Source organism: Myxocyprinus asiaticus, chromosome 13 (genome assembly GCF_019703515.2).
Source record: "Myxocyprinus asiaticus isolate MX2 ecotype Aquarium Trade chromosome 13, UBuf_Myxa_2, whole genome shotgun sequence".
NCBI classification, from domain to species: domain Eukaryota; kingdom Metazoa; phylum Chordata; class Actinopteri; order Cypriniformes; family Catostomidae; genus Myxocyprinus; species Myxocyprinus asiaticus.
Window position 1 is genome coordinate 33,823,591 of NC_059356.1, and position 13,408 is coordinate 33,836,998.

At 38.3% G+C, this 13,408-nt stretch overlaps 1 protein-coding gene across 3 annotated transcripts in view; it reads left to right on the top strand.

Annotated features, from left to right (window-relative positions):
* The window catches only part of LOC127450089 (protein CLEC16A-like), an 86,388-nt gene that overhangs the window by 22,781 nt on the left and 50,199 nt on the right, over positions 1–13,408 (top strand). For 2 of the 3 annotated variants that reach the window (XM_051713837.1, XM_051713839.1), the window contains 3 exons: positions 8,166–8,391; positions 10,160–10,274; positions 12,749–12,849. In XM_051713837.1, coding sequence (XP_051569797.1) covers positions 8,166–8,391; positions 10,160–10,274; positions 12,749–12,849 — 442 coding nt within the window. The remainder of the gene's footprint in view (positions 1–8,165; positions 8,392–10,159; positions 10,275–12,748; positions 12,850–13,408) is intronic. The other variant, XM_051713838.1, reaches the window with a different exon arrangement.

Sequence of the window (13,408 nt, forward strand, 5' to 3'; positions counted from 1 at the left end):
ACTGATAGCTTGGACCATAATTTTGAAAATGCACCATAGTTCTTCCATAGTATTCATAGTTTTAACAATGATATTTGTAATAAGACTGTGGTCACCATAGGTAAAACCTTGCATGGCTCCTCACTACCATGGTTAGTAACTGTGGTTTCTATATAAAGAACTATGGCATTTTTGTAATGAAAAACAAAATGACGGAAAAACAGTCTAAATACATAATTTTTCTGCCACAACTACCATAGTATAGTACAGTTTACTGTTACTGCAGTAAATCCATGGTAAAGTTTTTTTTAAGTGTTGTGATCTGAGAATGGAAAAACCTTCTAATTTATGTTTTCTCCTGTTTACTTTGTCAGTGCCATTTAGAATGAGGGGGCTGTTTTAAACTAGTTTGATCCCTTGAGACATAAGAGTTATGCAACAGACAATTCTGTACCACATTCAAATGGGTTTCGCGATCCCCGCAGCACATCTCACTGGTTCACAAGTGCATTTAAAATAGTCTGTTGTTCGGTTGAGACCAGTCTGCGAATTACCGCACCTGCTCTGCCCTCGTGCTGCAATTATTAAGCCGTGTTGATAATTGACCCGTGTAGCGCTGTTTCATTCCGCTTTTGAAGTGAGCAGAATGCGCTCCAAAAACATACAGATGACAGGGGATGGCTCAGTAATATTAACCGATTGTTCAGTGAAACATTGCGATTCCCCTGCCATCCTACGTTTCAGACATGAGGTTGCAGGCCACTTGAAATGCAGCGAGTTTGACACGTGTTGTTATGCGGTGACATCACTGTGAGTAGGTGCATGTATTTGTGTGTGTGTGTGTTTGGTGGGGTCCCTTTCACAGTGTAGAAAGCGCACAGCTGACTGGGGCTGGCAAGCATTATGTTGCATCAAGAATATTAAATTAACCATGTGAAATCCCAACAGTGGCGCTCATAATTCAGCATTGGCGCAGCGCCACTGCAAAATGCATATAGGAGAAACACTGCAATGTAGTATTGAAGTTAGTTTTAAGAATTTTAAAACATATTCTAAATTAAATGGCTTTAGATGCAGACACTTTTAAGCATGGTTCTTTTATTAACTGCAGCACTCTGATGAATGTAAACCGATCACAACTGTGACACTGTTTGTTTTTAGTGCTGTAAAATGCAGTTCTGCTGACTTTTGCATATTCATCGGCTTGCACAAAACGTTTAACGCCTTGCATGTCTGTCAGTGTCTGCATAATTCTGACAAGAAAAAGTGCTGTAAGGTCCTGTTGTGTTGTGCATTTGAAATGAGCATAAATATAATGGAAATGAAATCATTTAAAGATGAAGTGTGTGATTTATGCGGTACTAGAATAATAATGGTTTTCAAACTGGTTTTCTGAACACTTCCCCGTGTTTCATTCAAACAGACAGTCCCGCCCCCAAACTCACACCATTGGTTGAGCCAGTGTTGCTATGTTGGTCTGGTCAGAATGCTTGAACAAACAGAGACATTTTTTTAAAGGGTCACAGTGTTTACACTTTTTGTGAAAATGAACCTACAACTGGCTTACTTACAGTTGTCTCTGTATATTAAAAGTATACTTGCATTGAAAAGATGACACCTGTCAGCTTTAATATACATTTATTGTTGTTCATTTTGAGGTTTCTTGTAAGTTTACAATATGAAACAATGTAAGGAAGCTGGTGGGAATCCTTATGCAAATGCAGCCTTTTGGTCTATCTTTGCTGTGGCTCATGCTCTGGCTCTTTTCCTCTGATGTAAAGTGATTTGCCTTACACCATCACCGCACTGCCTCTAACCTACTTTCCCTTTCCCGTAAGGCCTCTGAAATAGGTACTGGTACCTCTGTTTTACCAGCAACACTCTGACACCCAAGCAAGCACGCACACACACACACACACACACACATCACGTGACTGTTCACCACAAGCCACAAGGTAGAGGATGAGCACAGAAGGGACCAGGCAGAGCCATCAGGGGCAAATCTGTCTCAGGATCTGGATTTCAAACAGGTCCCTGCTCGGGTGACAGGAAGTATGAAGGTTAAGTAGTGCACATATAAAGGCAAAACCGCAATGTTTTTAACTCCACTGTATTAGAAGCTTCCTCTCTTTTCTCAGCCTATGATTTACATACTGCACTACGAGCAGGGTGTATGTGTTCACTAATACACACCTGCTGCATGGTTTTCTGGAAACGCACCTGTGGCCTGGTGGCATGCTTTAGTAACCAGTTTCTGGAAAAGAAAACAACCGTAACGTGTCAGAGTTTCGGCAAACACCAGAATTTGGTGATTTTGGTTGGCTGAGGTCTCTTTGCTAGTGCGAAACATTTTGCTCCAAATTTCTTCTGTAGTTTTGCATGTTAATCGGATTAAACATTTATAGGAATCTATGAAGTATTTCCTCTGAAATTTTACCCTATTAGTTCACCCAAAAATGAAAATTCTCATTTACCTGCACCCATACAACTTTCGTTTGTCTGCGGAACACAAAAGGAAATAATTTAAAGGTGCTGTAAGCTATGTTGTTCATGGAAAAGTATGCAAATATTTTTCCTACTCCCTTAAAGATATTAATGAAGTAAGTGTCCTGAGATATCTCAACAGTCTCTGTTACAGCTGTAGAATTTGTAAACATCAAACAAAATTGTGTCCGCGTACCGCAGACATTGACGCTTTTCACCTGTCAATCATTTTGCTTGTTCTTGTAGTGTCCTATTTGAAGCGGATCATTGAGGCTATGATTCATAATGTTTGTTAGCCGAGAGCGCTGTTGTGTCACTGTTGAATTTGACAGCCACAGGAACAAACAGTGCTGCTCTTTTGCTCGGTTTTGGTCTCAAAATTATCTTTAGAGGGCGGGGCTCTGGAATGAGGGGGTGTGGTGGATAATTCAACAGCTCAGTCACGTGAAAGCATCAGAATGCTAAAATCGCTTACAGCACCTTTAATGAATCAAAGAACCGATAAGATGGTGACATGAAGTCATGGCGTTTGGTGACAAGACGCACAAAAACCTATGAGGTTTGATGTTAGTGATGTAGCCACCATATTGGATTTCAGTGCTGTTTATGGAATTTATTAATGATTTGAGAATGAATAATGACTTAATTACAGTCTGTCTATTATTCAAAGTTATCGTGTGTCTTCAGAAGACTTTGAATATGATGCACAAGCCGCATGGACTACTTTTATGACACTATATTAAGTGTTCAAGTGGATCACTATCTACTGCCATTGTTTTAAATTCAGCCGACAGGATTAAATTATTTCCTTTTGTGTACTGCAGAAGAACGGAAGTCTTATGTGTTTGGAACAATATGAGGGCGAGTAAATGATGACAGAAGTTTCATTTTTGGCTGAACTATTCCTTTAAATGAACCCCTTGTGTCTTTTAGATCATCTTGATACAAAGGCACTGTCTAGATGTCACAGATCTGTTTATTGATTCATAAAATGATGCCACACATTTCTGAGGGGACGTGGCACATGTCAGATGACAACACTTTCTCCTCGAGTTAACCCTTGTTGCACTACGAGACTGGTTGCTGTGTTATCTGTGCAAAATATGAAAACCTACTTTTTTATTCTGCTTATCTATGCATCTCCACAATAGACGAAGAGAGAGTGAGGTCATCGTGAATGCTGTTCCGTACAATCTCTCATTATCAGCTACCTCTTATTGTTTTAGTTGAGTAGTTCTTTCTCATAATTGCAGTTTTCATTGCACTTTGAATAGAATTCACTCATTAAGTCTGTCACCACAGGCAGACCACAGATGGTTGTTTTTGTGTGAGTGTGGCATCCTAGTGAGCACTCCACTTCTCAGATGTGAGGCACATGTTCTTCGCACTGTGTCGCTGTGACCTGTTGTGGTCCCGGCTTTTGTTTTTGTCAAGGAGGCAAAGCGCAGCTGGCAGAAACCCTTGAAGCTGTTTTTAACTCCTGCTACCAGACACCTTATGCTGTGTTTCTCAAACTTTAAACAGATAGTTCACCAAGGAACTTTATTGAAAATAAAGTTGTTGTTTTTTTGTTTGTGTGTGTGTGTTTCTAAGGAAACCTCTTTTACTCACCCTCATATTGTTCCAGTCCCATATGAATCTTCTATGTAAAGTGAGATGTTTAGCAGAATGTTAGCCTCAGTGATGCAATGAATGTGAATGGTGACTGAGGCTAACATGATGGTGAGTAAATTATGGCAAAATTTTGGATGAACTATCCCTTAAAGAGAAACTTTTGAAAATGAAGCCACGTTTAGTCTGTGGATGGAGAACACTAAAACGCACCATTTAATTGTGCATGCATGACACAATAGAGGTGGCTTCTTTGAATTCTCGCAAGAGTTCTTTGAAGAACACACAGAGTGGTTCAGCATGAAATAGTGCATCTGTAAGACCACGAGCGGGTGATTATTCACTCTGTTTTCCTTCCATTCTAAGAAAGAAGGCCTTATCTAGTGTGCAGTTGTCCTGAATGAGGATGGGGTCCTTCATTGTTTTGTCCAACAGCACTGTCCAGTGCTTCTCATATTGCATGATTTATTGGAGTTCCTAAGAAATAGCATTGCTGCCCATACTACACTTGCATTGAGTGTCCTTGACTGTTTGACAGCTGTTTCCTGTTTTAGCAGCTTTTGTTTCTGAGAAGCCAGAGCCTCTTTTCCTTTCACTGCCTCTTCAGCATCTGCAGAACTTGTAAAAGCAGCTGTTGTTGCTATAAAACTAGGTTTATGTGTGAATATGTTGTTCCAAGGTCATGTAACAGTAGGCTTAGTATCTATCATTATATTTCTAGGGAAAACGTTTAGTGCATTTTATTTTTAAATAGGCTTTATTAAGTAATAACACTTATGAAGTTACTTGGAAGTCAACAAAGGAAGGTTGTGCACGATATAAATCTTAATGCACAAGAACTAGCCCTACTTTGCAATTTTCTCAGAAATCCTCCAAACTGTGAATTTACATTTTTTTTTATTTTTTTATTTTTTATTGCCTGATCACACTTTGGCAAAAAATGTAACCACCATTTTCATGCTGTGTAGTGTATTGGGGTGGTATAGCCTAGTGGTTAAAGATCTCTGCTGGTAACTGAAAGGAGCAATCCATAATCTATCATCTTACCTTTGTGCCCAGATTAAGGCAACTCCAAGGGGGCAGTTCCTGTAATAAGTGTACTGTAATTTTCTTTGGATAATTATCCAACATGGTTTTTGACACACAAAAGGCCTGTTTCTTGAAATTAAATTTCTTCATCGAATATATTTCTGAATATCGGGTTACTATATTTTACTATATACTACTATATCTACTATATATTTCTAATAAACTGTATTACTCCATTACTATATATTACTAATATATTTCTTCAACTAATATATATTTTAATATATTTATTCAACAAAAAACAAGGTATTGAAAGACACACGGTTCCTTCTGGTCCAAACATTTTGCGATTTGTCCACATCAGCCTCAATCAGTATTGGTTGAAAATGCATGTGACTACATTTAGCTTGTAGGACAAACGCTCATCTGTTCAGATGTGTTTGAACAATAGTGAAGCACCGCCTACTTATTTGTCAACAGCGTTAAGTAAATAACACTAAAAAAATAAATAAAAAAAAGTTATTAATTACTAATTATATCTTCTTCACTGTAATTAGATTACTCTGTCTGAAATGTAATTGCATTACTTATTGCTAATTACTTTTTAAAACCCTTATCAACCTCGACCAGATTAAAAATACAAGGATAGACATGAAACTGTTCTTTTAATTCTTTCAAATAAATCACATAAAATCAAATAAATTATCCACGAACTGGCCAAAGAATTTAAGGGGCAGCGTTAAATGAGAAAACATGTATTTTAACATTAGACGTTAAATTTAGATTTTAAATTCACTATTGTTTTATATAGAATTGTTGTAGTCTATACAATATACACAATTACATCAGAAGTAACTAATTAAATTACTGAAAAATTAAGAGTAATCCTTTATTTTTTTCAATGAAAAAGTAATTTAAATACAGTAATTAATTACTTAGTAATAGTGGTCGACTGATATGGGTTTTTAATGCCCGATGCTGATATCCAGAGAGCAGGATGGCCGATGGGCCGATACAATGCCGATATATCACACAATTTAAAATAGTAAATAACATAAACATAAAATTGTCAAAAAAAAATAAATAATAATAAATGCTTATTTAGCACTATATTTACTCAGTTTCACACACAACTTTGTAAAAAACAATCTAAAAAAATAATTTGTATTTTAAGTGGTAGATAGCAGTTTCTTCTGATTTCTGTTTAGTCATCAAATTTTAGTTATTTATTTGCACATGAAGAAATTGCTAATATATAAGTAAATAATACACAGTAGTCCAGCAACCATGGATGGCATGTCCACGTTAGCAATCGCATTTTCTAAAAAAAAAATTAGAATCAAACCAATTGTACATACAGTGCACAGTGAATAAGACATTTACTTATAGCACACGTGAAGCGCTTTTACCTTGAAGTTGCACCAGAGACTATTTAGCAGAGACGGGCCACTACTATTATAATGAATGGGAGAAATTTGAACCCCCAACTGCAGCCTACGGTCAACGAATGTATATAGGAAGTCCCACCTTACAGGTAAAATAGCCAATCACCTTTTAGATAAAGACATCGCCTGTCAATCAACTCGAGAATGTGCATGCATTTTTTAGCATAATCTGAGATAAATAAGCACCATTTATGATACCAGTGTTTTTTTATCATAATCTTGACAAACCGTTTTGGAGATTTCGGTCTTTCCCGATTCAAGTAGATAGGAGCTGCACTGTAATGACTGGAAATAGCCTCCCGAGTGCATTCCAAACATGGCCGACAGTGGACTGGCTTGCTAGAAAGACTTTGGTTGCACTTACATGCCCGTGCAGATCCAGCTAGCAGCAGCAATCTCCTGACAGTTTAAACAGCATGGATCGCCTGCTTGGATTGTCATGGAGTGACCGTCATGATTTGTGAATCAGAGGAACTTTTGATCCTGATCCTGAAGTTTTGATTCTGGCTGATAGAATACAAGCTTCAGAGGAAGATATTAGATAAGTGCTAGATGGGAAGAGAACAATGGATTTCCGTGAGGTTCGTGAATTACATCTGTTTAAACGAGATATCTGCATATTTGCAAATGGTATATAATAGAAGTTTTATTGATATTTGCCTTTTATCAATAGAAAAGGTACAGGGAACTGTTGAGGATAGACTGTTAGAATACATGCTTTAGATGTAATTAAATGAGAGTTCCACAGGATGCTGGATCTGCTGAAGTTGTGAGGTTGGTTTATTACATGTTTAAACGATATATGCATATTAGCTGACGGTATATATGATGTTAATTTTATTGATATTTGCCTTTTTATCATTAGACAAGACAGTTAAAAGTTACAGGGAACTGTTGAGAAGAGAGAGAGAATGAAACAGGCGAGCACTTTAACATTTTGAGCTTAAACGCGGCTCTGATATGCGGACTGTTTAAATGAGATTGTGTTGCACACTGATCTATTATTGTAGTAACACAATGCACATAATAACAAAATGAACCGTGACTAGTTGTTTACATGTCTCAGTCACTTCACATGCAAGCAGGCGATTTTCAGCCTCTGCGATATATCGGTTGACCACCACTTAGTAATGCATTACACCCAACACTGCTTGTCAGTCAACTGCTGTGCTAAAACAAAGGTTTTAAACTTTGCCATGTACGTGCAGTTTTTGAAAGTAAATAACCACCTGATCGGAAAAATTGAAAAAGCGCACATATACATCCACACAAACTTCACGGTACTCTCTAATGTGAGGCACACATACACAAAGCTCAATAACTGAGAATAAATGTCTGCTCTAAATGTCTGTGCATAAATTAAATGCAATTATAATTGGGGGAAATGCACTAACGTTGTAATTTCATGCCGCTGTAAAAAATCAGACACCCTCCCCTCAAAATTCAAACACAAGTGGTCAAAAGAGATACATATTAAAACCAGGTGTAAACATCATGTGTCTCACGTGACCACTTGTGATCATATTGACCAAAACGCGTCTAAATGTCAGGTGTAAACATGGCCTTAGAAAGATGTATGTCTGTAATACGCCTCGTCCACTGCTCGATTCATTTTAGAGCAATGCTGGTGTGCGTCGCTTTACCAAGCCACCAGAGAGTCTGGAGCGTTCACTGGAGATGAGTTGTCAACGTGGGCGGAAGAGGGCCCAGAAAAGACCCAACTACAAGAATGTTGGCGAGGAAGAGGAGGAAGAGCGGGGATCAGAGGAGGGGCCAGAAGAAGAGAAGGCTAAAGGTACAGAGGCTAACTCAAAGGCCAGCAGGACAAGTGGGGACAAGGAAGGTGAGTAGCACTAGATGAATGTCCCAGCATCACTGATTGACCCTCCATTCTTTGGAATCACACCCCACTTTGACCGTGGCTCTACTGTCAAAACTAACCCAAACAGCTGCATTGTGTTCGAGTAAGTTTGTTTCTGCTGTGACAACCTTTAGCGAGCCCCATAGTGGAGCTCTGCACAAGCCTTAGCTTAGATTTGTGGCTTTTAGGCTTTATTTACCCTCATTTTGTTTCAAACCTGTATGACTTTCTTTGTTCAGTGGCATGGCCTCAGTCACCATTCACCTACATTGCAGCTTTTTCCATACAATGAAAGTAAATGGTGAGTGAGGCTGTCAGTCCTTTACATTCTGCATAATATCTCCTTTTATGTTCCATGGAAGAAACTTATGCAGGTTTGGAACAACATTAGAGTGAGTAAATGTCAAATGATATACGTCCTTATTGGCCCTGGGAAAACATTCCTATCAACCAATCAAATTTTAGGGTTAGATGTAGGCTTTTGGCTGAGATTAGGGGCTAGAACAACATTCTTATTGATTTTATGGAAAGGTTATGCTTAGTGTTTGGCCTATAATTGTTTTGATAAGGATGTTGTTCCACGACCTACAAAGCAAGTTAATAAAGGAATTTGTCCTACTTAACTAAATTACATTGGGTCAGTTGCGAGAGCCCTCCACTTTGGCCGCTGTTTCACTCCATGTCTTTGTTCTGACACGGTCACTTTGGTACACATTCATTCTGTGCTCTCCATCTCTCTGAGCTGGGAAGAACCTCAATCTTAATCTCACTTTAAAATGTCTTGCTGGGAATTGTCAAAATTGAGAGGAAAAGTGAGCTAAGCCCTGTCTCCTGTCTTATTCACTTCTATGTGTGATGGCAGCCATTCTGTCAATCCTCCAACCCCCACAGTTTTCTGTAACATCAACACATGTGACACACAGCCGATTGCAACTCATGATTAAGACTTTTCATACATGTAACTTTTGTCTTTAAAAATGTATCCACCGCTTACATTACAGCATTCACGTGTTTGCAAGGTTCACAAGTTGATCAGTCATCAGATGTTCAGTCATTGGAGGGCTACAGTTTTGATGTTGTTGTTAGTATTGTTATTAGTATTATTTCTTTAGTATTATTGGTAATTCCAGCTTTTCAAAGAATTCAGATGTTCATTTTTTACAAAACTCTACACATTCTGTGCCCTATGGTCTTTAGAACTGTTATTTAAAAAAATAAAAAACCTTTTTTAGTTTGTAATGTGGTTTAAATAAAGGTAAATTTTTGGTTAACTTGAGGATCTTTTCAGCTACCAATACAAGAGTAGTAAGCTCAGCTCTGTTTAATAGGTTTTACCTTGTTGAAATCCGTTTCATAGATTTTTTTGAAGCGTGCAGATTTTGTCTTTATTTAGTGCATATATAGTCATGGTCTAGCCAGCCACTACTAGTCTGTACTATTGAAGCTGTTATCTATAATCACAACAGCCTCTATGTTTCGCTTTAAAAAAACATTCCTTTTTGTTTGGGGCTGTTAGTTTTACGTCTGGAAGATATAAAACAGAGTGGTATCCTCCTTCAATAAAAAGACATTGTCAGCAGATATTAACAAATTTCAAGGGAAATTCATTACTAGCAACCTCAGATAGGATTTGTGCAGGGATTTTCCAAGGCTGACATCTGAGCTAAGTAATGCCAAAATCCAGCTCTGCCGTTATATTCTCTGTGGTATGTGTGTGTGTCGATGTGTCTGTGTGTGTGTTTTATTGCAGAGATTGAGATGGTGGTGATGGAAAAATGTAGGATTTCAGAAGTGTCTGTGTTAACAGAACAGAACATTACAGATGAAGAAAAGAGTGCGGCTCGATCTGAAGGCCAGAAGAGCAGGTAATATGCACACACACATTTACACACGTGGGTTTATTTAGAATTTTTAGACTTATGGATATAGACAAATTATCCCTCTCCAAACTCATTGGCCATTTGTTGAGCCAATAATGCTATGTCCTTCTGGTCAGGATGCTAAAACAAACAGAGCAATGTTTTAATAGAGCCACAGTGTTCACACTTTTTGTGGAAATCAACCTCGGCTTACTTACAGTTGACTCTGCATATTAAGCTGGAATCCGAGAAAGTGTTTTAAAGGGACAGTTCACCCAAAAATGAAAATTCTCTCATCATTTACTCACCTTCATGCCATCCCAGATGTGTATTACTTTCTTCTGCTGAACAGAAATGAAGATTTTTAGAAGAATATTTCAGCTCTGTAGGTCCATACAATTCAAGTGAATGGGTTCCAAAATTTTGAAGCTTCAAAATGCACAAATAGCCATCATAAAAGTAATCCATAAGAATTCAGTGGTTTAATCCATATGTTCTGAAGCAATATGATAAGTGTGGGTGAGAAACAGTTGAATATTTAAGTCCTTTTTTACTATCACTCTCCACTTTAACTTTTACTTTTAAATTCTACTTTTGTTTTTGGTGATTTGCATTCTTCATGCACATCACCACCTACTGGGCAGGGAGGGACATGTATGGTAAAAACAAATCAAATCAAATCACTTTTATTGTCACACAACCATATACACAAGTGCAATAGTGTGTGAAATTCTTGGGTGCAGTTCCGAGCAACATAGTAGTCGTGACAGTGATGAGACATATACCAATTTACAATAAACATTAGATTTACACAACACAATTTAAAATCTAATATACAATTACACACAACACAATATACAAATAACATACAATGTACAGTATTCAATACACACAATATAGAATACACATTATACAATAGAAATTGTATATATAAAATATACAGTAGGTTGTACTGTACTGTATTGACATTCAGGCTGTCGGTTGATAGTAAGTTGCCAGTGTGTTGTTAAGAGAAAATATAATTTATGACAGTCCGGTGTGAGATATAAGAGTAATAAAGTGCAGTGCTAATGTATTTTGATCGTGAGAGATCAAGAGTTCAAAAGTCTGATTGCTTGCTTGGGGGAAGAAGCTGTCATGTAGTCGGCTGGTGCGGGTCCTGATGCTGCGATACCGCCTGCCTGATGGTAGCAGTGAGAACAGCCCATGGCTCGGGTGGCTGGAGTCTCTGATGATCCTCCGAGCTTTTTTCACACACCGCCTGGTATATATGTCCTGGAGGGAGGGAAGCTCACCTTCAATGATGTGTCTGGCAGTTCGCACCACCCTTTGCATGGCTTTGCAGTTGTGGGCGGTGCTATTGCCGTACCAGGCGGAGATGCATCCAGTCAGGATGCTCTCTACAGTGCAGGTGTAGAACCGTGTGAGGATGTGGTGGTTCATTCCAAACTTCCTCAGCCGTCTCAGGAAGAAGAGGCGCAGATGAGACTTCTTCACAACGGCCTCAGTGTGGACGGACCATGTGAGTTCCTCAGTGATGTGGACACCCAGAAACTTGAAGCTGCTGACTCTCTCCACTGGTGCTCCATTGATGGTGATGGGGCTGTGTTCCCTTTCTCTTCTCCTGAAGTCCACCACAAGCTCCTTTGTCTTACTGATGTTGAGGGAGAGGTTGTGCTCCTGACACCAGTGTGTCAGAGTTATAAACAGACTTAAATATTGAATATCAAGCTCTATATGCTCATCCATGTGGCTGCACATTTGTACTGTTCCACTCAGTTGTATGTATCTTACTTCTGGCATGTTTAGTAGCCATAGAATAAGTCTTCCCCTTGAACTGAAAAGCAACATACTGTTGAGAGCATCCATTCAAACTGTGTCATTGTCCAAGATTGTGCTCTGTGAGTTTCTTTACTATCTGTGGTTCTTAACGTTGAACCCGATGGCCCTGCAGTTTTCATGTCATCCTCAGTTCCTTTTAAGTGCAGCCTAGAAGGCTCCTTTGTTTAGATTCAGCATGCTCCACGGAAAAATGGCCCGGGATGTGTTCAGACTGATCTCCATGATTTTCAAAGGCATTATTTATGTATTTTCTCAATACCAATCTATAACAAATAAAGTCTCGTGTTGCTTCCTTCTAACAGTCAGTTCTTAAGAATACTCTGCTTGGACATGATTTAGTTGTTTAGAAGAAGCAAGAGCTCATTCATTTGAAGACATTGATTGTTTATATGATCTAATTGTTTAGCTTGCTATGATTGCTGCTCAAAGTCTGACAGACTGGATTTTCCTCATTTGGGAACAAAACATATTTGTAGTCATTAGCTTTCCTAAAACAATAAACTAGTTAAGTAAATACCTTCGTGTTCTCAAACATTACAGTATATCATCATGTGCTGCATGCACATTCTTTTGTCATGCGTACTTTGATTTCCAGTGGAAACGAATGAACGAATGGCCGTTGTCTGTTATTGTCTTAGGCCCTTCCTGGACATGTTGTATAATGCATTGGACTGTGACACAGAGGATTACCAGGCTCTTTTTGTGCTTTGTCTCCTGTACGCCGTGTCTCACAGTAAAGGTACCCATTCTGTCTCTTCAACACTTGCAGTCTGTAACTGTCCATGATAATAATGGGTACATCTTGATGTCAATTACCACAAAAAATAATGTAAATTCATTCCTCTGTTTATAAAAAATTCATGACTAAATTTGCGTACAGTAGTTTTACAATAGAAACCTAGCAGGCAAGGTGGCAGCACCACAGATCACACTGTTACAAACATGTAACCAAAACTGTAGCACACGCGATCCGAATGATGGCCGAACAGCCAAACAAGTGAAAGGTAAGTGCTAAAATGTTAAATAAAAGATGTATCATTAACCATTTATATATCATACATCAAAGAATGTTTATACCATTACACTTTCTATAACATTAACAGAAACCGTGCTATCAAAATGTTCTAACTTTATGCCTCTTCATATGCATTAGACATTGATCATTATTGAAAGTTCAAAACAAGGTTAAAGGGATTGATTTACTCACCCTCATGCCATCCCAGATGTGTATGACTTACTTTCTTCTGCAGAACACAAATGAAGATTTTTAGAAGAATATCTCTGCTCTGTAGGTCCAT